The sequence below is a fragment of the Leptidea sinapis genome, chromosome 6 (assembly GCF_905404315.1).
Source record: "Leptidea sinapis chromosome 6, ilLepSina1.1, whole genome shotgun sequence".
Lineage (NCBI taxonomy): Eukaryota > Metazoa > Arthropoda > Insecta > Lepidoptera > Pieridae > Leptidea > Leptidea sinapis.
Genome location: NC_066270.1, coordinates 9,081,904 through 9,109,266, shown reverse-complemented (window position 1 = coordinate 9,109,266; position 27,363 = coordinate 9,081,904). Strand labels below are relative to the sequence as shown.

Sequence of the window (27,363 nt, the reverse complement as noted above, 5' to 3'; positions counted from 1 at the left end):
ATGAAAGCTGTGAAAAGGTTGAAATTAACTTTAGATTTTAGAACTAACCAGCCTGGCGCAACTCTCTATTAGACGTTAAAATGACAATTTATGAAATGCGTACTAAAAGCAATGGCAGCAAACGCTGTTTCGCTCTAACAAATTCGACTCTTTTATTTGTTTTGGTTTGAGTATCATGTGACATGTGATTCATTCAAAATGAAAGTAAATTTAACAATTTTTGGTACGAATATACTTTATTCGTGTATTTTTCAGGGGAATTGGCTTTATTATTTGTAGAATAAATGCGTAAGACATTGCTAAGCTATACATCGATATTTTATTTTTAATTCACATTAGTGTTATTAGTTTATTGTTTATTAGCTTGATTATACTTTAATTTTTTTATTATATTATATTTTACATGATGAAAAAAACTAAACGAATTTCTGTTAATATGTATTCTGTCCTAATTTCAGATTAAGCCTACGATTTCAAAAATATTTTTTGCAACACCTGAAAAACGAAAACTAAAGACTGTCAAAACCGAAACCACTACAGAACGCAAAAGAAAACTATTAGAAAAATATTAGTTGTTTTTTCTTTGAAATAACTAAAACGTATCCTTAGTTTAAGCTAGTTAAACTTGGCTTAGGGAACCTTAAAATTAGATAACATTTATATTAATGTAACTGTCGACATAAGAACATACATATTTGTATAGTACAGTTAATTAGCTATAAATCGATAAAAATTACGGATAGATTCCAACCCTTATCGGTTTACTATATTGGCAGCTCTGCTATTAGTATTACATCATTAGGTGATTATGTTGGTATCAAGATATAGTACGCGTCTCTTGAACGTTGTGGAACTGGAAATTGGTTATATTCTCTTTGGTTACAGTAAATAGATTCTTTGATCGCCAGGTCTAGAGTTTAAATTGAATGTTTAATTTTATTTAAAAATATTCGTATCTTAACATTTTTAAGGAGATCACTTACTTGTGGCAAGTCAATAAATTCGACACAAACAATCAAACACTAATTACGTAAGTACTGTCTAAAACAAATGTCGGAATGCAATATAAACAAAACATCAAATTACCGACCTAAGACGTTTTCCCTGTGAGATAACTGTTGAACTTGGACCTGAGAACGAAAAATTGTAAAGCCGAGTGGCGAGTTTAAGTAATATAGTTAGAGTGTCCAGCTATGCGGGAATTTGGTAAATTTGGCCCATTAATTGGAGCAATTGACGAAGGAACATCCAACGTAAAGTTTTTGGTAAATATTGGACAAATATAAAATATTACATAAATATGTACATAGTACAAAAATATTATTGCATAAAAATATAAATTTATTATGATTACTACCGTTTTTTATAGGTGTTTGCAGCAAACACTTCAGAAGTATTGACTTACCACCAGATAATTCTTAAAAGGTTCAGCCCACGAGAAGGTTGGGTTGAACAAGATGCATTAGAAATTCTTAGTGCTGTCTTAGAGTGTATTGAAGTAAGTTATACATTTTAACTTTTTCGCATGCTTTTACAGTTGTAAGTTACAAAAGAAAAATGTGAACTGGACTTCTTTTCTCACACAATTGATTTAATAGTGAATTAAATGATATAATATAATAAGTAATCAACCATAGGTGCCTTTTTTAACGAGACTATACAAGTTTATTATTAATAGCATGCAGTGCTTGGATGTAAAAGCACATAATGTAATTAATTTTTGAGATAATTGTTTTAATTATGAGTGATGAGTGCTAAATGAAATACTTTAATATTGACAGGAGACCATTGATAATTTGAGAAAATTGGATATAGACCCAGGTGATGTTGTAGGAATTGGAATAACAAATCAAAGGGAGACAACAATTGTTTGGAATTCTGAAACTGGCGAGCCTTTATACAGTGCAATCGGTAATTATTTAGTTCAACAGAATATTTAATATTTTTATTTTCTTTTCATTTAGACTAGAGGTGAAACAGATATCTGGGACCTATCCGGTATCTGCACCGGAGCCCAATATCCGGCTCTCCGGCCTTGTAGCTTGCCAAATATCCCGTACCCAGCCAAACTACTATCCGTTTCTCTAGTTTAGCCCCAACCCCAGAAACACAAGAGAGTTAGTAAATAATAAAAAATTATAGCAATATTTTTAATAAAACTTTACAAGCCTCAACATCATTTCTTGTACTGGTTTACACCCTGAAAATAATTTAATAAATAATACTTTATAACATGAGTAAATTAGAAATAGTGTGACTAACAAAAAATTTTTAAAAAGCATGGGGTGCTTCATATTAATTGCCATTGACAGATATTGGTAAAACTAAGTGTCATTTTGGAAATAGTCATAATGCACTACAATCTGCACACTTTTTTACATAAAATAAATTTTATTAGCTCGGTATGTATGTGTTTGTATACTGATAATTACAATCTGATAATAAAAAAAATATCTGTGTGTGTGTGTAAGAAATTATACTTCTTTAGCATAACAGAACAAAATAAGTCAATAAAATTAAGTCCACTTTAAGTCTAAGGAAACACAAGTTTGTGTATTCACAATTAATAATATTATTTTATTATATTATCTTAATATATACATAATATTATATATATAATAATATTGACACACTTTTTACACAAATTATCTTGCCCCAAGTCAAGCATATATAGCCTGTGTTACGGGTTACAAGACAATGATATATTTAATACAATATACTTACTTAAACATACATATATTCATATAAACATTCATAAATACATTTAAATATCCATGACTCGGAAACAAACATCTATATTCATTATATAAATGCTTGCACCTACCGGGATTTGAACCCGGGACCTCTAGCTTAGTATATAGTATCTTCTATTATTAAAGTTTTGATTTAAGTCAACTGCCACAGCTAGTATTGCCACAATTGGCATGAATATATCAATTGATGTTCAGTTTTGTGGCCATTTGGAAGAGAATACCAAAAAGCTTGGTGTACTCAGTAGGATGAGCCAGTACTTTAATTCAAGCATCCAGCTGGACCTGACCATCCAAATTCGACCTCACATGGCATACTGTTCTCACCTCTTGCTCTCCCCAGTACCAGCCTGCTTACAGAAGAGGAACACAAATGAGCATACGGGTCATCTGGTAGTATGTGATCACAGCAGCTCATGCTATCTTGTAACACCAGAGGAAGTAAAAGTGAAAACAACAAAACAGACAACATATGATAAAGAGTGGGTCCAATCCTTGACGATCAAGTCATATCTGATTGGCGATTAATCCATTGGCGTTGTGAGATGTTGGTTCTCTCTGCATCTTCTACCGCATATATCATGGGGAGTGCTTAGAGAAGTTGTCCAGCGAATTCAACCACCAGATATGACATTAAAATGTGAACCTCATCATGTTGACACCTGGCATTCTACAACTCGTTACAGCGTCTTTGTGGAATCAATTAGTGGCTGCAGTTTTCCTTGAACTGATACGACTCAGGAACCTTCAAACATAGAGGATACTGCTAGGCCTGCAATGCATTTCTTCACTCCTGATTTTGCAGTTTTCCACTGGATGGATGCCTCACCACTTCCCACAACGTAAATCTCTTGCACATTTATCCCGTCTTATATATAAAAAAGCAAAGATTTGACATGAATTATACCACTCTACATGTGTAACTATTAACCCAAATGTCTTTGATATTTATAAAATGTAATCTATAATATCATTAAAGTTAATTGATATCAAAGTAATATTAAATTATTGCATAAATATAATATTGTTATAACACATTATTTATTTAAAAGTCTGAAGTATGGTACAAATGGTCTAGTTGACCACCTAACATCAGGGTGTTGAATTTGGCTGTCGGTGTGCGCGCACATCGTTTAAAATTTACTCTGTTAATATTTCCCTAACATGCCAAAAGAAGTATAGTTTGAAAGGGTTGTACCTAGTATCCTATAGCACTTATTAGGAGGTAAAAAAACCTCAAACGGGTAAATCACGTAAATAATGGTGAGCGATGTCATTGCGGCGGAAGGCTAAAAACTTGCTAATAACTGTCAATTGTAAATGAAAAATATTAAAATGAAACGTAAAATATAGTCTGAGACAGACTAGACGGCTTCATCAAAAATTAATTAATTAATTTAGACTAGAAAAGCTAGAATCCAGAGTTGTAAGGCCAGAAAAAATAGAACAATAATTATTTTTCTTTTATTAGACCAAAGCTCTATGAACCACAATTTATAAAAATTGGTTAGGTTAGGTTCTGTTAGAACATTTAAAACAACGCACGAGCCGAGTGTAGCGTGCCGCGGCAGCTGCCGGCGAGTGCCAGATTATAAACCATAGGCGTTCCCTTTCTTTCCTCCCCATAAAATGTCATCATTTGAGGTAAGGTTATAAATTATAATCCTTTTTCTTCTGGAATGGTGCATTACCTTGTAATAAGTGTGGCAGAATTATAATCGTTGCCTAAAGCTCTATCAACTAAATATTTTTTACCTCTTAATTCATGCTACGAGACACTAAGTTTTAACCCTTTTAAAACTTACAAGGTTAGATTAAAAAATAAATACAATCTATCGAAATAACTCACATTCTCATAAGAAAGCTTTTTATCCATAGTTCCTCATTTGTAATGTTGTTGTTACAGTTTGGTTGGATGTCAGAACATCTAAGATTATTGATGATCTAAAGAAAAGTAAAGGAGCACATAGCATAAACTCAGTCACTCAAACAAGTGGTCTTCCATTGTCGACGTACTTCTCATCTGTTAAGCTGAAGTGGCTCATACAAAACGTAGCATTAGTAAAAGAAGCTATCAGCAATGGGAAATGTATGGCGGGAACGGTGGATTCATGGCTTATATGGGTAAAAATCATTTAAATTTTATTATTATATTTGTTATAACTGTTGCCTTTCAATTATTTAGACTTTGATCATTTATATGTTGTCATGTAGACTGTGAGATCTGTGAAAATGACAAAAAAAAATGAGTTTGACAGTTTACCTCTATTATGAGCAATACACGCAAACTAACACAAAATGACATAAAAATCGCGAGTTTGTCAGCTTGTCACGCACATTAAAGTATTATTCCTGGTCTGTTTTCATCGGTTGGCTAACAGCAACAGACTGTATATATACATTTAAATTATTTAAGATATTTTCATATTGTCACAGTTGAAAATGATAGTTGCAATTTTAGTTGTACAAGTTAGTCTCTTATAGATTACTTGCTGACCCGACAGACGTTCTATTAATAATAAAAAAACAACTCTTGCGGATGGAATTTCGTAAAATCTTAGCTGACCTCTACTCGGCGAAAGGATTATGCCTACCAAATTTCTAGTCTCTATGCCTTATGGTTCCAGAGATATCGTGACAAGTACACAGGTGGAAATCTCTTATATATACAGGGTGTCCCAAAGTTATGGGACATGAAGGGAAAGTACCTTAAATATCGAAGATAGACAATTTTACTGAAAGAAGACTTTATGTTATTTTTAAAAGTTAGTATTTCTGCATTCAAAGAATTTCTAAAAATTACTTGCCTCGTCTGGTAATCTCACCGATTGAAATGTAAAAAAAAACCCCTACTTTTATAATGCCAATCGAAAGAATGGCCAAAAACTAATTACTCTTCTTAAGTAACATAGTATTTTAAAAGAAAGTAGTCAATTAAGTGGGTATTTTTTTGTAAATTAATTAATTAAATGATCAAAATGTGATCGCTCTTGTCTTACGCAAATCGCCAATCTTGTAATGAGTCCGCTGCCTGTTGATTTTCTTAAGGTACTTTCCCTTCATGTCCCATAACTTTGGGACAACCTGTATATAGATCAGGGACGTACATTGGTTTTCTAAGCAAGGAAGGCACTGTAGATCTAACTAGTCATAGTTGCGCTTTAGTCAAGTAGTACAACATAAGTTGTATGAAATGCTGCTTGCTTCATATATGCAGTCTGTAGACTGCCTAGGTATTTTAACTTTCACACTAGTGAAATATTTATTTAGGTTCTTAACGAGGTAGGCACTTCCTAATTGTCTATATGATATACACGCCCCTGATATAGATTAGGATTAGGTGTTTTTATATCAGTCATCAATGGAGCTTAGTTGATTTTTTATTTTAAGATTTGGGTATTGAAATACACTAAAATCCTAGGATCTATTGTGGCTCCTGCTTGCGCTAGATGGCCTGCCCTATTCCCTATACATTAAAAGTGAGGTGCGCAAATCAAGGCTTCTTACTAGTTAGGAAATGTGTGCCCTTACTGTGCGGATATTTGATTTATATCCTCAAGACCTATTACTTTAAAGAGGCGTAGGATCCTCAGAGGGCTTAGGCTAAGTTGATGGTAGGTGTCAAAATGGCATGAATCTTTCGAGGGATTCACAAACTAGCAACGAAAATAAGTAACCTGTACTTTATCTCCCTTCTTGTTTATTAACAATTTTTTGTTCTCCTATTGGATATCTAACTAAACGCACATAGAATATTATACAGACAAGACAAACAACGAAATGTGGTAAAATCGTCTCCAAGATGGTATAATACCATCAATCCATTGATTGATAATCAGAAATTTTCCATACCAATCCGCCAACTACTTCGAGTAAAGAGGTTCTGGTAAAGCAGCTCCTGTTTCCGCAATTAGACCGCTCCGTTGGGTCCATTTTTCGTGAAGTTTTGGCCAGTCATTCCAACCAGCCCAGCTTCTTTCAGAAGTTCAACACACTCCTGGGGTGTTCGCAGACTTCTCGCAGCGACCTTGTTATCACTAAGGTTTTTTGCCCGTTGGTTTGACACCCCTGCTCATTGCGGGATTACATGAGTTAGGGTTTCGTCCTCGACCAGACAGCCTCTGCACTTAGGATTGTGAAAAGGTGCTTGTTTAGTGGTGTGTGACCAGTTAAGGTGCCCAACATGATTCGGATATCGTGTCTGTTTAGGCTGATAAGTCGACGTGTCAGTTTGGGCGATACAGCTTGAGACATTTTTCCATCGGGTGTTGCGTAGGCTGTGGTGAAAGAGCGTATCCATGAACGAATTGAAATGAAGAGTTCTGCTATGGATTTTCTTGGTTCTTGGACCTTTTATTTTGAAATATATACATTCATTGATCTATTGATGGCGAGATACCGGTTCTTACAAAATATTCATTGTTCCTTATTTACCTTCACCAGAACCTTACCGGAGGCAGTCGCGGCGGAATACATGCAACAGATGTTACAAATGCATCTCGAACTCAACTCATGTCACTCAGAAGTCTGCAATGGGATAAAGGACTGTTACGTTTCTTCAGCATACCAGAACAAATTCTACCAAAGATTAAAAGTTCCTCGGAAATATATGGATACATATCAACGGGATCACTTCTTGGCACACCAATCGCTGGGGTAGGCTACTTAATGGATTCTTAATGCGTAAGTTGTATAAACTTGATAGCTAACTTTAAAAAATCAATGTTTTGTATGTTTATTAAATATAACCGATATTTCTTTACAGTGTCTAGGAGACCAACAGTCAGCATTGGTGGGACAAAACTGCTTGAGGTTTGGTCAAGTCAAATGTACGTACGGTACTGGCTGTTTTTTATTGTATAATACAGGTAATATTTTTTTTGGGAGTTAGTTCTTTAGGATGACATAATTACAATACAGGCGGCGGTGATCACTTAACTTCAGGTGACATTCCATTAAAATCCCCAAAGATTGGTAAGGGGACAGAACCGTGTCATATCAGACTACTTTAAGCAGGCAGTTAAGAAATGTTTATTTGTGACGCTACAGTACAGTAGATACATCTAATAACAAAAGACTAAAAAGTAAAACTTTAAACGTAAACAAAATTGAGGAATACCATTTTCTATACGTCACAAAGTGGGCCCAACTCAGCATGTTTGCTGGTTTCAAAACCAGCGCTGGGCCATTTGATGACGTCGCCTTAAAGATTATATAAATTAATAGCTAATTATTGGTTGTAACTTAAAACTATTCAAAAACAAAACAGTGAATTAATTTAAAAATAAAAATAAACTTCAACTTAACAAACTTAAAGTACGTCTAAACGTACTAATTAATTTAAATATAATATTAAACACCGCAGTGTATTACGGTCTGTGACAACGAGTGGGGTAATTTAGATTTAGTACTGGTTTACTCTGTGGGCGGATGTGACAGTATGTTCATATCTTAATTTATTTTATTTACGTGTACTATTCGTTACAAATAAACATTTTTTTTGTCTAGTTTATAGCATCTAACTCTATATTTCAGTTTTAGTAATATCAAAAATTTTAATAAAATATTGTAAGAGCAATTCATCTTGAGTATGCTTCACTAATTTGGAATCTTGCTTATAACATGTTTGTTGATCCTATGGAAAGTATTCAGAGGCGGTTGTCCAATAGGGAAGTCCCAGGCCTAAGAGTGTCGTAAGAGGCGACTTAGGTCATATACCAGTGGGAGGCTTCTTTGCACAAATGTTGGCTAGATTAAGGGTACCACAACGGTGCATATTTCTGCCGTGAAGGAGTTATGTGTAAGCATTATTGTTTCGTGCTAAAGGGCGCCGTAGCTAGTGAAATTACTGGGCAAATGAGACTTAGCATCTTATGTCTCATGGTGATGAGCACAATTGTAGTGCCGCTCAGAATTTTTGGGTTTTTCAAAAATCCTAAGCGGCACTGCCTTAAAATGGGCAGGGTATTACAATTACCATCAGCTGAACGTCCGAAAGGTATCTTATTATTCTAAAAACTTAATGTTCTTCTTGGTAAATAGTTTCACTTTTTACTACTCAAAATTCGGCGAAATGTATCTGATTTTTGATAAAAATGTAAATAAATATGAAATGTTTTTAGGTGAATCTATCGTACATTCCCAGAATGGACTTCTAACTACTGTAGCATATAAAATGGGACCCGACGAGCCGCCAGTGTATGCTTTAGAAGGATCAGTTGCCATAGCAGGTACGGTTTTTAAGATGTCATAGCTCATACATCTACATCAATAACTCATACATTGTTGATTTATGGTGCATTCATACTGTTTTATTCTGACCCGAAAAGGTGTAGGTGCGGCTAATACTTCTTCATGTTTAAGCCTCAAAACTTTCGACACCCCCCATCTAATCAAGGAATATGCGCCTGAGTCACCTTTTCCAAACCCTCCCTGAATGATGAAACGCCAAAGTAGTTAGGATTTGTGTGTAGGTTTCCTCGCGATTTGATTCTTTCATCACATATGAATTAAAACATCAAAATCATAGTGGTAATCGAAATCGCGTCGGGAAATAGGCAACTGCCTTCGTCTGCAACACCGACGCTCTTTGCCCAAATACCAGAGAACTTAAACAAGACCGTTAAACTTCTTCTTCTTGGTCATATCCATTATGACTGATGATTTATTTATTTAAGGAAAACCAACAGCTAATACAATTTCTGTAGAAACTTAAATAGTAACAGATAGCCAATTACAGGTTTTCACTAATAGAAGTAATATAAAATATATACGTGAACACTATTTTTCGGCTCAAATTCATGACAATAAAGATACTTTTAAACAGATAACAAAAAACAATACTTAATTAAAAAAGTTGAGGGTTATGCACTGCTTTGCCTTGGAAATGCTTGTAGCAAATATGTCAATATCTAATAATCTACTAACATCATTTACTGTTTTACACGCTCGCACCATATATGAGTTTTGCCTATAGTTGCTACTAACAGCAGGAACACAAAGTGGAGGGCTATATCTAACAGTTTTTTGAGGTACATTAAAATTAACTTTATGCAGCAGATCTGGGCAATCGACATGATTGCTTATAATTTTTAACATAAATAAAAAGTCAGTTATATTTCGCCGTTCTTTCAGTGGTAAGAAGTGAAACTTTTTACACAAATCAACATAGCTATTAGAATCGTAAGGTACCTTAAATCTAAAACAAAGATATCTTAAAAATCGCCTCTGAACACTTTCTAGACGGTCAACATACGTACTATATGTAGGATTCCAAATTTGTGAAGCATATTCCAGATTACTTCTAACAAAAGTACAATATAGTATCTTAATAGTCTTAATATTATTAAAATTCCTTGAAATTCGCTTAATAAAACCTAATGCCTTTGAAGCCTTGTTACCTATCTTATCAATGTGATCATTGAATAGCAACTTAGAGTCATGGTAAACGCCGAGATCCCTCGTACCATTGCATCTAGAGAGCATCTGACCTCTTAATGTGTAATTTGTTTGTAGGATGTTAATCTTACGGGTATATGTGACTACTGAACATTTTGATGTATTAAGTTCTAGTTTATTAGTAAGACAATACTCCTCTAGGCGGTTGTGATCCTCTTGAAGGGCAATCATGTCAAGGATTGATGTTATTGAAGAGAATATTTTCATATCATCAGCGAAGGAAAGTAAATTGGAAGACTTAAAACAGGAATCTATATCACCTACATAGATAATAAAATTAAGTGGACCAAGTAGTGATCCCTGGGGAACACCACTAGGAACTGGAACCCAACTAGAAATGTAGTTATTTAGTACAACAGCTTGTGAACGATTATCTATGTATGACGAGAACCACCGTAACACGTCACCCCGTATTCCCGACTGAGATAGCTTACATATTAATGTATTGTGGTCGATTTTTGCAAACGCCTTACTATAGTCGGTGTAGATTACATCGACTTGCATACCATTATCCATAGCGTCAGTAATAAAATTGTTGAGAAGTAAAAGATTAGAAACAGTAGATCTACCTTTCAGAAATCCATGTTGGAAGGGACTAAAGGTGTTTTTTAAGTTAGCATACAATTGCTTATATATGACCCTCTCAAAGACTTTAGCAATAATGCAAAGTTTTGAAATTGGTCTATAATTCGTAATTTCAGATCGAGACCCTTTCTTATGTACTGGTGTAATAAATGACGATTTCCATAACTTAGGGACAAAGCCAGAAAGTGATTTACAGAAAAGCATGGAGATAGGAAGAACAATAGTGGAAGAGCATTTTCTAAGAAAAAATGACGAAATGTTATCAGGGCCTGGAGATTTAGTTATATCTAGCCTATCAAGTAATAATTTTATTTCATGCACATTAATATCAATATTTTGAATATCAGAATTAATATTTAAATCAGAACTAAGAGTTAAGTCACCGTTATCTGAAGAATAAGAGGATATACTTCTATTGTTATGTGTGTCGTGGGGTTACGAAATGTTGTTTGAAAGTATGTTGAGAACGCATTACAGATAGTTTCTCCACTTGTTAAGCTATTATTATTGTATGTCATTAGACTAGGCATACAATGAGAATGTGACCTACTTTTCACAAACTTCCAAAAATGTTTTGGAGTTTTTCTCCTCCGTTAAGTTCCTCAGTTAATTTCATATACTGTTCATAGCAAATAGATTCTAATTGGTTAACTTTATTACGTAATAAATTATATATAAAATAATCCGATTTGTTACCGTATTTCTTAAATTTTTTATATGGTATTTACTTTTCTCCTTAATCACTTTTATCAGAGCTGAGTTATACCAAACTGGATACGAATAGTTCCGTGCACGTTTTATTGGTATATACTAATTTTGAAGGGCATATACCGTTTCATTTAAGAAGCTAACACACTCGTCAATAGGGCGAGATAAAAACTCGCCTTCCCAGTCAATACCTCTGATTCTATTGTTAATATTTTGAAAATCACCTTTATCATAAATATAGCGGAGCCGCGGCGCGTGATCTAATGTGATTTCAAATGATTCTGCATCTATCAACAAAGCAGGGTGGTAAGTATCAATGGATGTAAGAGGATCGGTGCACTCGGATACATAGATTAATTGGTTCGAAAAAACTAGATCTAATAGTCTGTTCTGTTTGTAGTATATATATGTAAGTATGCCGTTAAACTGATTCAGGCATAATGCGCTCATTTCGTCCGTTAGCGAATACTCATCCGAAGAACTCATGCAAGTACTATTAAAACTACTAGTATCTGTTGGTTGCCAAACAATACCGCTTAAATTAAAATCACCAATAACCAAAAAAGCATCGGAAGGGTTGACTGATGACGCATAATTTAATTTTGTGAGGAAGTTTGCCAATTGATTACTAAATGACAAGCCGTTATTCGGCTCGCACAAATAAATAACACAGAGATACAAATCAATCCACTTACGTGTATTTGCTTGTTTGATGCGTACACTTATCCAAAGGTCTTCTGCTGTTGAGTTAAATTGCGGCAGCAACTTGACTTGCAAATGTTTACGTGTAGCTATTAAAACACCACCGCCCTATGTTTGACCCGTTAAACTATAATCACGGTCACGTCGCCAAACTAGGTACCGATCATCCAGGAACTCGGAGTCAGATATGCTCTCTTCTAACCACGTCTCAGTAAATATAATTACGTCATAACAAATCATACAGACTTTACGATAAACTTCATTAGTTTTTGTTCTTAGACCACGGACGTTCTGATAATAAATACTTAAATTATAGATATTATAAGACATTATCAATACTATTACTTAAAAACATAATACGAATCATTTTAATAATAATTTTAAAGGTATGCGGTGTTGTTTTACTCGTGCATTTATTAGATAAATACGTAATTTTAAGAAATTGCGGGTAGATTCTAAATACTGAGTCTAAGTAAGAACAGTGAGACATACGATGAAGATGGCAATAATAGGCAAAACTCATAAGGGTAAGCGAGACAAACATATTGTACGTTTTAGTGATTATGATAGTTTGATGGTAGTAATCAGGCTCACCATCGATTCCTCACCATAATATCATAAAACTTTTGCGAGAGGATCAATCCATCGTGCTCGGGATCAGCCACTTGGTCTCTTGCCCTTACTATTTCTAACAAAAAAATCTAAACTTTTCGCCTGCCTTCCTAATTTGGAGGATGGGGGGATCTGATTCACACGAAATGTTGCCTGAAAGTGAAAACTATTCGCTCACTCCAGCGAACGAAAGTACTGCCTAAAATGTCTGGTGCATAAGACAATGAAAAACCACTGCACTATAATAAGATGAACGTTGTGATGGAAATCTGAATGAAGCTAGAATCCGGCTGATGCCAGGCGCCATCTTACCGCAGTGCATAGGCCGTAGGAGAACCAAAGTCACCAAAATAGCTCAGATAGTTGCAAAACTGACGTGGCAGTGGGCAGGGCACATACCTAGTTCGACGGACAGATGGCAATTAGAGCAGTAACATCCTCGAATGGCGACCACGTCCCGGAAGATTTAGTTATGGTAGGCGTTCCAAAAGATGGACGAACGATCTGGTCAATATCGCCGGAATTGGTTGGGTGAGGGCACCTCAGGACTGATAGTCACAGACCGTAGATCACACACGTGATATTTTGGGGAAGCCTTTGTCCGGCAGTGGACGTTTTCCGACTGAAAAGATCTGACCGACAAGTAGATGTGAAATGTACTACCGGCATGTATTGGTACGTTGTCTATCTGGAAACAGCTAGTAGGGATTAAAACAATCCGTGAATCTCACTGTATTGGCACTTGGAATATGGTCTCATAAACCTCCCAAACACTCCCGTGTAGGCTTATATACTGCAACGGCAAGTCAAAAAACTGCTAATATCTACCCCTAGACAAAAACGCCACAGAATTTTTTTAACGGGCATATTATAAATTGCTCTTGGTAGAGCCATAAAACAAGGCACAACGGGAACATTATTGTGTGATTTTTTTTTATAAAAAATAAATTATTTTTTTGAAAGAAAATAAAAGACCATATTATAACGTGTCCACTTTAGTAAAAATAATACAAAGAATTCAATTGCAGTATTTTTATTTTGACGCGTTTATCAAAATAATCACAATTTCTCGTATAAGTCTGAACGAGCGGCGATATCACAGCACGAATATATCACAAAGCACGTTTTTTGTTTACAATAACCAAGCTTGTTTATCTAGCAACCCGTAACATAAACCGCATATTGATACCTCGGCTAATGTAACCACAAGTGGCTATCTGCTATAGCGTCTTAAGTGGCTGCGCCAGGTTTGTCGCCAAAACTACTGAGCAGGTGGCGTCTGTGCGCGCTCGGGACGTGAGAGCATAGCATTAAGGGACTACGCGCACTTATTCAACTCCATTCGCGTTTCGCTGAACGATTTTGGTCACACTTATACATCTCTGCTTCTATCAGCCGCGTACGGCGCGGCGTCGTAAGAATGAGAATAATAACTTTAAATCACGTCTGCACTCTTTAGTCTTTGCGTGCATAATGATTACGTCAAATCAATGCAGGAACAATACAGGTCGCAACTTGTCGACAAGGAGTCGCGAACCATCCCTGTAAAGAGCTGTTCCGCCGCATTCGACGGCGAACAGCGCTGTATGCGGCGGAACAGCGCCGAACGCTCTCTATAGCATTCGCATAATAAAAACACATTTATCCTCATTTTATGCTGGTTTGCCGCGAAAGCAGAATGAAGGAAGGCTGAATCGACGCGTACACGTCTCCATACAAAATTGTTGTTTTCTATGGACAAAAGCTGAAAAGAGCTGAATAAATGCGCGTAGTCCCTAACTCTACATGTTCTTTAACACAACCTTTATTACCCATCTTTCTTCTGTTTCTTACAGGAGATACAATGCAGTGGTTGAAACACGGACTTGGTATAGTAAATGATATATCAGACACAGATGTTCTTGCCATGGATGTTGCTGATAACGAGGAAGGAAGTGTCTGTTTTGTGCCAGCATTCAATGGCCTTTATTCTCCACAGTGGCGCAAGGATGCAAGAGGGTACCTATAAATTACAACTCCCTATAAAGTCCCATTTAGTTAAAAATAATTTCATGTATTCACTATATTGATGCGTCCATTTTGTGATAAATTTATATTTGGACGTAGTTAAGCAGAAAGGACTTAAACCACACTTTAGTCAAGTATGCCATCATACTCCTCAAGATCGAATCTCTCATGTAGAGAAAACCCTATTTTAAAATGTACATGGAAGCTGTTTGTTTTTTGATATTTTATATGATACTTATATGGAAGATTATTAAGAGCTGAAACTGAAATACCTATAATTCAAAATGTCTTTGTGTGTTTTGAGTCCTTTCTGCTTAACTAAGTACAACCATTTATACAGAGTAATTTTCAAATTTGTGTAATGAAATATTTGATACTTAAAACGCTTTGTTTTGAACATGATACATATATTATATACCTTACAAACTAATTTTGTTTTGTAAATAACAATAATCAATTCGCGTTCCTCCACAATGCGGATTTCAAGGAACCTTCTTCCACATACAACAAAGCTGTTGAATGAGCTTCCTTGGTGTTTTATAAAAGCTGGCAACGCTCCTGTGATTCCTCTGGTGTTGGAAGAGAATGTGGGCGACAGTGATCACTTAAAAACAGGTACGGTCGTTAGTCCTCCCTTTTCATAAAAAAAACTCGGAGCGACTAAAGTTGTCTGTAGTAGTTGACAAAATATTGTAAAAATCTTGCAAGTAGTAGTAACAAAGTAAACGATGGCTTTGACAATTAATTATTAAATAACGAATACGGCTGTCCGGGCTTGAATCTTTTGCCTATCCTGATAATGGACTACGAATCCCAAAAAAAATCTTGCAAAGATGGCTTTGACAATTAATTATTAAATAACGAATACGGCTGTATAGGCTTGAACCCTTTGCCTGTCCTAATAATGGACGAAGAAACCAAAACAAAAACGAATGTCGCAACGTCATAAAATTTTAGGAACCAACTTCACCCTGTTATTTTTGTGTTACTGTGATGCGCGCGCCTTTTAAAATTTCACTCTCATAATTTTTTCATAACGTGCCAAAAGAAGTATAACTTCAAAAATAACGAATGTCGCAAACGTCAGAAAATTTTAAGAACCAATTTCACCCTGTTTTTTTGTATAAAAGTTATGCGCGCGCATCGTAAAATTTCACTCTCATCATTTATTCATAACGCGCCTAAAGAAGTATAACTTTAAAAACGTAAAATTTCAGAATTATGTGCGGAATAAGCAGTAAAACTCGCAGGGAGCACATAGTACGTGCCGCACTGGAAGCCGTCTGTCAACAGACATGCGCAGTTGCCGCCGCCATGGCCGTCGACTGCGCGCCATTGAGGCAGCTATTGGCCGACGGGGGCATGGCTCAGAACGTCGCCCTCATGCAGATGCAAGCGGATATACTCGGCATTCCTGTTGTTAGTATTTTTTTTTGTGAAAATAGGGGCGAGACGAGCAGGACGTTCAGCTGCTGGTAATTGTGCCGCTCAGGATTATTGAAAAACCCAAAAATTCAAAGCGGCACTTGTTCCAAGAAACAAAGATGTTAATAAGTAATCTGTATTTTAGATACGGCCATTGATGATGGAGAGCACAGCGCTGGGTGTAGCGATCGTGGCAGGCCGGGCATTACGAGTGTGGCCAGCTTCTACTCCAAGTCCGCCGTCAGATACCTTTCTACCGTCAATAACTAATGAGGGTAGGTATTACTATTTTTTATGGAATAGGTGATGTTCTGCGACCTGGCCATTGGATAGGCACCACACCTCTTACCAGGTAAGGTTTGGATATTCCGACATAGAACTGGTATTGGGATGTGTAGTCAGCAGAAGATCTAATGAAAACAAATCATATGGTGTGGTCACACGCCGCTTTAAGTATTAATTCCAAGGACAGAGCCAAGTTAGAATACTGCCTGGGCACATTGTGTATGATAGTTTTAATTTTGTCAGATTAGTCCTCTAATTTACAGGCATATGTGGCTAAATAGCCTGAAACTAGCGACTGCTGTCTTTTTCAAAGCCTTATTACATAATTAATAATTGAAACGCATGGTTTAGTATGACATCGTAAATTTGTGTCACTAATCAATTTCTGTTTCACTGCCAATCACAATAAGAAAATTTCACATTAGTCAAAGTAAAATAGAATAATATATGAACTCATGCAAGCTAGACAAAGGGATAATAGCCGATAGGTAAGAAAGATCCGAACCGAAACTGGTGGAACCTGCTATATTTACCTTACTTGTATAATGCCTACTACTCGGCTAAGTTGAGTTAGTAAGTCTTTGGAGGGCCGATGTATATGCTTTTACAACAAGATCCCAGAAAATGTTTGAAACAAATGTATTACGATATTCAAAGGAATTGTTAAAAAACGTTTGTGTGTTAAAGGTTACTATAACATAAATGACTTTCTTAATGATACCACAGATTGGGAATGGAGCGACCGCCCTCAGGCTATTAAATAATAAATTTTATCGTACGATATTGTTTGTAACCATATCGTACGATAAAATTTATTATTTAATAGCCTGAGGGCGGTCGCGATATTTTTATGAAAAAAAGCTCGCTGAGTTTGTAGCACCCGTTCTTTTCAGGTCTGAGGCATACTTTTTGTAATGGGTGGTAGTTTTTGACTTTTAATTAGTGATATCATATCCTATCTTGAATAAAAATATTTGTATTTGAATAATATTGAAGTTAAATATATCATCTTATCATTAGTATAGACCTGACGACTGATTGACTGACGATTAGACGACCTGTATAGCCCAGTGGTTTGTGACCCTGTCTACTGAGCTAGAGGTCCCGGGTTCGAATCCCGGTAGGGGCAAACATTTATGTGATGAATATGTATGTTTGTTTCCGAGTCGTGGATGTTTATGTAAGTATATCGTATTAAATATATCGTTGTCTTGTACCCATACATAGTACAGGCTATGCCTAGTTTGGGGCAAGATAATTTGTGTAAAAGTGTGTCAATATTGTTATTATTATTACCGTAAGTTTATTTTATGAGTTAAAGTTATATGCTGTTGTGTATATATCGACAAACATTTAGCAACTTTCGTGTTCCTTTTTTAATTAAATTTTTTACTTAGAATATTTTGATCTATTGTACAATACTACAGCTAGGTTTACATTTATTTTATTACAGAACGAGAAATACGTAGATTACGCTGGGAAAAAGCTTTGGACAAAAGTTTAGGTTGGGCACAAGATGACAGTAATCAACCGATTGAGAAACAAGGTAAAAATGATTTTTTAAGCTAACGCAACATTTTGGAAAGTCAAAAATAATTAAATAAAAAAATTATATTCCAATACAATTACACAAAATTATAAAGAGTAGACTATACAAAAGACAAAAACAAAATAAAGGTGCTAATGGCCGTGACAAGCTGTCTTTGACATTTCATACATTCGACAAAGATGATTTTGACATTAAAAAAATTGAATATCTCCATCCATTTCATTAACTTATGTTATGTACTAGAGATGAAACGGATATCCGGTAACTATCTGGTCTCCGGTCTTGTTTGCACTATCTGAAGTACTATCCGGTATCCGGTTAGATTCCGGATACTGAAATTTAAAAAAATCAAATTATTAAACAAGGCAAATCATACCACAAAAAATCATTGACAGTTTATTTTTATAATGACATGGCAAAAGTGTTTGTAAATTTATAAATTTTAGTACGCAAAATTAACAAGTGGCAAATTGTGGTGAATGAATATCCAATTTTCCGCATTTATTGGTAAGAGGTGACTACGCTTGGCTTCGCTATTCCCAGGTGCTGAAATATAAATTCTCGAAAACCTTGACAACTGGGGACTCTGAATCAAATTAACTGACCATCAATGTTTTGGCAGTGATTACGATCGATTCGAGATGTCTTTAGCCTTCCGAAATCGGCAAGTGTTCCAGGGCACTAGATTTATCAGATACACGAAAATCTAAAGTGCCGTACGGAACACTATTCCCTCACCAAATTCTGACCCTTATTTTGTTTATAAGATGGTTTATTTTGCATGGCCTTTGAAAGCTATTCACTCAAATCATCCTAATTATAAGATATACATTAATATACGTAAAATATCTCTATAATGTACACTTTTACCACCTATCAGCTCTATATTTTGAAGAGATTCCTTAAATATTATTTACTTTTCAACTTATTTTTTACAATTCCATGTAATATACTGTCCGCCATCCCAGCAACACTTTAAAAGTCGTTAACTTTTAATTATTTTAGCCTTTAGTTTATTATGTATGATAATGTTATACTTACACATGCAAAATATACCAACCACAGTTGCGACAAATGTTGAAATAGTTGTTTGCCTTAAACATGTATGATTCAAACTTCTCAGTTGCCACAGAATGTGAACACATACAGTACCAGCTTGCAAAACTAAGAATTGATTCTAGTCTCAAAATTAGTTGACGTAATTTTAAATTCAACTTCCAAATACTTAGCTGGAGGATATGCACAGCCAAGCGAAACTCGAGAAAAAAGCGATTGTATGAAACGTGCAGTCATTGATAGATTGACTAATATAATCTTGTAAAAAACGAAGATAGCCGAAATCCACTTGTTTTATGGCCGTTTTAAATAACCTATCTATCCTTAGTTTAACTTACTAGAGGTAGACAAATGTATCCTTTTACGCTTACTTACATTTCAATAAGCTATTGACAGATAGCATTGGAATATAACTATATTGCACATAACTATGGATAGATAAGATCTTGTCATTAAACGGTGACAGCAATGTATCCGTAAGTTAAAGTAAGGGTAGATAGGTTATTGAAAACGGCCGTTAAACAACTAAGTGTTCGCTTTCAAACTTACTCGGATTACACTTTGACCCCAATTGCCATATTGTGATTACTTCTATTTGAAACTTATGTCAAATCAATGCAACTAAATTCTAACTAAATTTCAATTATTACTTAGGCAGTCCCACCTCTTATCATGTAGTATTTACACCCTATTTGGATATGCAGTTTACCTAATCATAAATATTTGTCAATTAGTAGAAGATAGAGAAGTGCCTCTTGATAATTCTTTGGGGTCAATAGTTAAAATTGTATTGAAATAATATATTTATGCGATTTAATTGTACTACTTAATTCATTTTGTTTTAATCACAAGTGTGTATTCGTATGTTCTCATGAGTTAAGACAGTAGTATAAACTACTATAATTAAAAGTTTTTATGTAATTTTGAGACACACCTTTCACAGTCTCATTGCTAAATATAAACCGAACTCTCAGGATTGACTTGTTATTCAAAGAAGGAGTTCGAAATTCCTGTCTGTACTATGTATATTATATTATAGTTAATTAAGTATAGATTGTTAGTTATCTAAGATTATTATTAAAAAATTGTTTTTAAATAATTAATAAATAAGCCTGTATCGAAAAAGTCTACCCTGCCAGGATAGAGGTTTTATTGTGTCAATAGATAAATTATATTTATATAATAATTATATTATTCAAAATTTAAATTTATCTTTATGTCAAATACTTTATAATATAATCTACAAGAAATTTAAATTAAAAACACCCTTTCTTGCTTGTATATATATTTAATTATTGACCAAGTTATTCAGTCTTAAAAGAGAAGTAACTTATGACTTCACTGAACAAGCACAACCAAACCTAGTACATTTGTACCAGTTAGATACTGTCATAGTAGTATGAATAAACTCAGATATCATGTACTATACCAATTAGTCTCATGTAGTCAACATAGTGTACTGTGACAGAGATATCCCTGCTTTCATTACAAACACATATTTACTTTGACACCATTATGTGCTTAGATTTTAATTTATGAATCAACAAAATCTATTGGTGTTATTACAAAAAAGTAAAAATGTGTTGAACACTCGTTATAAAAAAAGTTCTATTACATATCCAAAAATCCAAATTGTTTAGCGTCAATCTTTAGATGTCGTTTAAATAGTTAGAAACCGTTTAACAAAACATCTGTCTAAGCCATGTTTAAATTATTTTTTGTAATAACACTGTATATTGTATTCACTATTTTTACATAAATAAAAGAAAGTTCCTGTTGAGTAAAATATTGCTATTTTCACTATTTTGATACATATTAAAATATTTACTTGCAGATGAAATTGACAATGCAGCGACAGCTCTACCATCAGGCCTCTTCTTCCTAGGCACAGCGCTATTGGTCATTTTAGCAGACAAATTAAAAGTGTAGCAGATAGTTTGTAGATACCTTTCTCAGTAGCAGCTTATCATACCTCATACATAGTCATGGTGAATACAGTATTATTGTTATAAAATAGATTGTTTAATTGTTGTTGAAATAAATAAATAGTGGAAAATCCTTGTATTTGTTCAGTTCTTTTTAATAAATCCAGTACAAAAAACACTCATGTTATTAACCTTTAATGACAGCAATAGGTCTTAACTTTATTGTCTTCTTACTAATTCCTGCTGCATGACAGGTGTTTACAACATCGGTGACATTTTTATAAGACTCGGGAGCTTCTTCCATTACTAGTTTAGGTGATGCAACCCTAATAGAAATTCCCATTGTTTCGAGTTTGTTGAGAACATCTTTGTAGTCAATGTTGCGTCGAGACTTTGCACGGGATAATGCACGACCCTATAAACATAATAAAATAACATAAGTCAGCAAGGATCAGCAGCTCATGCATATTATGCCAAGTCCACATAACACAAGTAGTGAAATAATGCTAAGAAAGTGTGTGTGTATAGTACACCAAAGGTAAAGAATAATAGAGACATTTTGCTGGTTTTTATGGTAAACGAGGACAAACAACCCACATTATCTTGCAACGCCGGAGGAATCACAGGAGCTTTTCCGGCTTTTAAGGTAACAATACACAAGGTAATACACCTTGTATGCAGTTCTTTAGGTAATCATGTCATTTAGTCCCGGAAACACCACTCAAGGAAGCTCTCATTGCACAGGTTTGAAGTAGTAAGCAGCAACATTGGCGATTGTGTTATATGCATGGTGGAAAAGATTGAGAAATCAAATATTTTACTATAATTATGTTATCAAAATGTTATCAAAGGAACACTGAAAGCTAGCAGCAAATATGGTAGTTCATTCATTGTACCTTAAATTTATGCTATTCAGGCACCTTCTTCTAAATCCTTATTTCAAGATAACCCACATCAACATTATTATTAACAAATTCATCTGACCCCCTAATACTAGTGGCTCTCCCAACAACAAAAAAATTATATTATATGTATTTAAATGACGAAAAAGTTAATAACAGTATAGAACTACATTTTTTTTACGATTTTAGGGAGTGACAATAACAACATAATGCAACAACAGGCTAGATTATGGGGTTAGATATGGCACCTATTTCTGCCGTTAAGCAGTAATGTGTAAGCATTATTGTGTTTCGGTCTGTAGGTCAGATAGCTAGTGAAATTACTGGCAAAAAGAGACTTAACACTGTTTGTCTATTCTGTGTGCAATTATAGTGCTGCTCAGAAGTTTTGGGTTTTTCAAGAATCCTGAGGGGCGCTGCATTGTAATGGGCAAGGTATATCAATTACCATCAGCTGAACATCCTCTTCGTCTCATCCCTTATTAGAATAAAAAAAAGAAACAAAACTTGGTAAATTTCTTGAAACTATATCTGTACATATATACTTGTATATCATCAAACAGAGTTACAGCCTGGGAGATCTATCAGCTCCAGCTTCTTGCAAATTATACTACAAACCAATACTTACAGCACCATGGCAAGTTGAACCAAATGTCTCAGTCATTCCTTGATGAGTTCCAGTAAGAACATAACTACATGTTCCCATGGACCCCCCAATTAGTACTGGCTGTCCTGTTAGTTGATAGTCAACTGGTATTAATGGATGGTGGGGAGGGAAGGCCCGTGTTGAACCCTGAAAAAATAATACAACATGTTAACCCAAAATTAACTCTAATACAGTTACAATAATAATTAATACAGTCATAATAAATACCTTTCGGTGAACAAGTAATTTTTTAACCTTTCCATCAACAACATGTTCCTCTATTTTTGCTATATTATGTGAAACATCATAGATAACATGCATATCTAAGTCATCTGGAGCCATTTGGAACTGCTTCGCAAATGCTTGTCTTGTTAAGAAAGTCATAGAACTACGATTGACCCAAGCAAAGTTTGCAGCTGCAGCCATAGCTTTTAAATAATCTTGACCTTCTGTTGAATTTATTCTTGCACACGCTAACTGGCGATCATTCACATCAATCTGATCCCTCTTCATTGCTTTCTCCATCTGCACTAATGCATCTGTAGCTACTTGATGACCAAAACCTCTACTTCCTGAGTGAATCATAACACAAACTTGACCAACCCTTTCCAGACCCATCTTTCCAGCAGCAAATTTATCATATATCTCATCCACTACTTGTATCTCTGCATAATGGTTCCCAGCACCTAGTGTTCCCAACTGTGGCAGTCCCCTTTTCTTTGCTCTAAGACTAACTTTGGATGGGTCTGCATTAAGCATCCTACCATACTCCTCACAGTGCTCTTTATCTTCAGCCCACACATACCCTTCTCTTAGTGACCAATCCATTCCCATTTCCAATGCCTCTTCTAAATCTCTGGCATTCATTGGTATTATGCCTTTTGAACCAACACCCACTGGTATGTGATCAAATAAACTTTGAGCTAGTTGTTCCTAAAATAGTTATGTACATGTTAATAACAATAATTTGACATTATTCCAGAAAAATGTTCCAAACCACAATCATGTCCAAATTGAGTTAAGAACTAAAAACTGGTCATGTGATTCATATTAACGGCTTGACAAAAAATGCCAGCCCTACTGTCACTCTTAAAATGGCATCATGACTTAGTAGCCCAACCCACATGAATGGAATACACTAATATTTATTAAACTTTAAACATGAATTCCTTAAAATGTGATGTTTGTGGCTTGTAATGTTTTTCAGGAACTACATCGAATTAGAAACCTATATTAATATTATTATTAGTTAGATTACTCTACCTTTACTGGGAGTATGTCTTTTTCATGAAGATTTGTTCGCAAAAGTCTCACCCCACAATTAATATCAAAACCAACTCCACCTGGCGAGACTATCGATTTTGGATTAGAAATATCAAATGCAGCCATGTTCCCTAGAAATTAAAGGTTAAAATTACTTTCAGGTCCTGGTTATCACGGAATGCATAACAACACACTTATAATTATGATAAAATATACATACCGATAGCAAAACCATAACCGGAGTGAACATCTGGCAAGCCAACGGACCGTCCAACAATACCAGGCAAGGCAGCTACATTTGCTATCTGTTTCACACCTGGGAGAAAGCCTCCAGTCATTCCTGGTCGACATGAATTCCTCAACTCATCCAACATGAGTTTTTCCAAAGTATTATTTACATAAAATACACCTTCAACGTTCATATTTGGTTGAAAACCTTTTTTGATTCTCCAGCAATGAGGGTTAATTTTTTCAAGATATTTAAGTTCCTCGTTATACTGCCTTACAACCATTTTTCCGTTTTAAGAAAAATCAAATTAATAAAAATCAATAAAGCGCTAATATTACAGAATTATAAAATAAAATAGCCGGCTAGTCACAACCACACACATCAAACCAAACTCTTACTTGCCACTTGACAGCAAGCTTGACAGTTTACATTTTTTTTTCTGGCATTGCACTACACAACACATTCGCACACTGTGTGCGCATTCAGCCATCAAATTGATGGTCACTTGACTCTAGTTTTATTTATTTAGAGTATTTGTAACAAGACCATCAGCGTAAACCAAAATACAATAAAATAAGAATATTTAAATCATTTTCAAATATACTCGATTATAAGAAAAACCCCCATTAAGTTAATGGGCAAAAAAAAATCTTGATGGAGTTAGACCTCCATTTTATGATGTTTATTCTATCGATAGTGAAACCATTGATATGATGCAAAAAACTAGGAGAATTGTAAACAAAAATAATCATTATTCAGACGTATTTCACAAATGAATGCTTACATAATTGAAAGTAAATATATTAAAAATAAGTGTCATTATGATATTCTACGTAAAATGCCAATTTTGGATAAAAAAAATATGACTTAAAATACGACATACCATGGACATATTTTACGCATTTTTTGTAGCTCCACTTACAATATACACATGATCTCATTTTTATATAATCCCTGAAGTAGGAGTAACGCGAAAATTGAAAAATACTTCGGAGTACTGTACCCTTTTTAATGACTGAGCGTATGGCGATTAAATAAAACAACTGCTTGACTGTGAGGAATATGTGGAAGATGTATGGAAGATATCCTTTATTAAAAGGTTACACGATATATATACAAAATCCTTAAAACTAGTTACCCAATTACAATCGTTGCTTAAAAAATATTTACCAGTTCCGAAAATACACACCAATACTAAAGCTTACATTTTAACCAATAGTAAAACGTTTCATTCAATAAGAATTGAGAATAATATTATATGTTCTATCTCGCTCTAAAACTAATGCTATCGCAGTTTGTGTAAACTCGCGTCGAACCTGGATCATACGATGTCAATGAGCATTCCGCACTTACGTTGTCGCTCATTGATTAAAATTGCATAAATAGCGATCGAGTCCCGACGCTTCACTCGTCAGTCGAGTCCGCTCGGCCTTGCTGTGTGGTTGTGTAACGCGGAGCATATGACTGATCACGTGAGTATGTCTGCGATCGTCGAGAGAAAGTACGATGCTTGAAACTTCACTGAGATGACTTCTGGTGATCTGTATGATTCTATGAGTTGATGTACAGCATTATGAAATGGTTCTTATCAGAGCTAATATTACGTTATATAAAATAAAATGTTCTTGTCAGAACGAATCTTTCCGCATACGCTTATTATAGTTATTATGCACGATTACTATTTCTACGATCTATAATGCTACGTTACAAGTTAGGTATTAGACATTTGTATTAATTGATATTATTGGTTGTAGGTACAGCTACAGGAGTCCCCTTCAAGTGAAACGCACCGGCAACTTGATGAGTCGGCCTGTCCTTGACATTTTGATAGGCTGGGACGTCAAGTTGTTCGTAGGATCCGGTAACGTGGTATTTTGGGTATTGGTGGTATGTTTGTTAGGTATGGTATCGATAAGGTTTTGGGTAGCTTGTACAGGTAAAGGTAATGAATATAATGTATTGTTTACTTCAGTTTCATTTATTAAATATGCAGGTTTTAAACGGTCGATCGATATGTTTGTTTGTCGACCTGGTAACTGAATGGTATAAACTTTACCGCTTCGTTTGATAACACGGTACGGTCCTTCATATGGTGTTTGTAATGGTGGTTTTACTGAATCTATTCACTATCTATTCACATTACTGCATGTATGTAAGTCTTGATGAACAAATATGTGTTTGTTATTACGATGTGAAGTAGGTGAGTGTGGTTTATTAGCTGCGATATGGGTACGTAATTTATCAACGTAGGTATGATCCAATGAGATAGATGATGTTTGTATGTTTATGTCGAAGAAATCACTTGGTAGACGAATGTTATAGCCGTATGTTAGTTCGGCGGCGCTAACGCCTGTGTCCGATCGTAGAACTGCGCGCAGGCCTAATAATACGGTTGGTAGTTCATTGACCCATGCACAGGTGTTCGTTAACCTTGAACGAAGGGCTGTCTTCAAGCAACGATGAAAGCGTTCTACCTTTCCGTTACTCTTTGGGTTATAGCTAGTACTTCGTATCCGTTTAACTCCCATAGTTTTCATGAGGTTTGTAAACAGAGAGCTTTCGAATTGTCGACCTTGATCGCTTGTTAGTGTCGCTGGGCATCCAAATCTTGAGATCCAGTGATTGTATATGATATCTGCAATTGACTCGGCTGTAATATTGTCGCTAGGGATTGCCTCAGGCCAACCAGTGTGTCTGTCGATCATTGTTATCAGATAACGATGTCCTTGAGCAGAGGTAGGTAGAGGCCCAACAATATCTATGCTGAAAACGATCGCTTGCGTCAAAACATTGAATTTTGCTGACTGTGTGGCGTTGTATTTTACTTTTCTGACAATTTATACAAGATTTACTCCACTTCCCGATGTCGATATTCATTGATGGCCAAAAGAATTTTTGAGATATTAATTTACGTGATGTTCGTATTCCTGGGTGAGTTATATTATGTACACTATTAAAAATTTGTTTGCGGAATTCTGTAGGTATGTAAGGACGTACATGAGTTGTTGATGTTTCGCAATATAATTCTAGGTTCGTGTTAGGTACATTTATTTTCTTGAAGGTTAAGTTTGGTTGTTGAATGAGTTGTGTTATGCTGCTGTCACTCTCTTGTGCATTTGCTATCTAGTAGTAATGTAGTGTAGTCGATCGTAGGTGATGAGGTTATTGTATCTATGCGACTTAATGCGTCGGCAATAATATTGTATTTCCACGCACCGATATTCGACACATCAGTGTCGAATATCGGTGTCGAATATCGGT

At 35.2% G+C, this 27,363-nt stretch overlaps 2 protein-coding genes across 2 annotated transcripts; one reads left to right on the top strand and one right to left on the bottom strand.

Annotated features, from left to right (window-relative positions):
• Positions 1-873: 873 nt before the first annotated feature.
• Positions 874-21,201, top strand: LOC126965013 (glycerol kinase-like). Its single transcript, XM_050808423.1, has 12 exons — positions 874-1,265; positions 1,370-1,498; positions 1,782-1,911; positions 4,657-4,874; positions 7,194-7,406; positions 7,516-7,618; positions 8,873-8,980; positions 14,651-14,813; positions 16,040-16,241; positions 16,393-16,522; positions 17,986-18,078; positions 20,972-21,201. Exons 1-12 carry the CDS (start codon positions 1,194-1,196, stop codon positions 21,064-21,066), a joined length of 1,656 nt encoding a protein of 551 aa, XP_050664380.1. The 5' UTR covers positions 874-1,193; the 3' UTR covers positions 21,067-21,201.
• On the bottom strand, positions 21,194-24,497 carry LOC126965025 (RNA-splicing ligase RtcB homolog). The gene is made up of 5 exons (XM_050808448.1): positions 24,094-24,497; positions 23,874-24,004; positions 22,839-23,543; positions 22,593-22,757; positions 21,194-21,477 (listed from the first exon to the last, which is right to left on the bottom strand). Exons 1-5 carry the CDS (start codon positions 24,383-24,385, stop codon positions 21,250-21,252), a joined length of 1,521 nt encoding a protein of 506 aa, XP_050664405.1. The 5' UTR covers positions 24,386-24,497; the 3' UTR covers positions 21,194-21,249.
• Between the last annotated feature and the right edge of the window lie 2,866 nt (positions 24,498-27,363).

Bases quoted from the DNA above. Each gene is read 5' to 3' on its own strand.
- LOC126965013 (XM_050808423.1), top strand. From the start codon at position 1,194: ATGCGGGAATTTGGTAAATTTGGCCCATTAATTGGAGCAATTGACGAA. The intron at 1,499-1,781 runs GTAAGTTATACA...TAATATTGACAG, and splicing joins CTGTCTTAGAGTGTATTGAA to GAGACCATTGATAATTTGAG. The intron at 8,981-14,650 runs GTACGGTTTTTA...TGTTTCTTACAG, and splicing joins AGGATCAGTTGCCATAGCAG to GAGATACAATGCAGTGGTTG.
- LOC126965025 (XM_050808448.1), bottom strand. From the start codon at position 24,385: ATGGTTGTAAGGCAGTATAACGAGGAACTTAAATATCTTGAAAAAATT. The intron at 24,005-24,093 runs GTATGTATATTT...TTTAATTTCTAG, and splicing joins CGGTTATGGTTTTGCTATCG to GGAACATGGCTGCATTTGAT. The intron at 22,758-22,838 runs GTATTTATTATG...TTATTTTTTCAG, and splicing joins AATTACTTGTTCACCGAAAG to GGTTCAACACGGGCCTTCCC.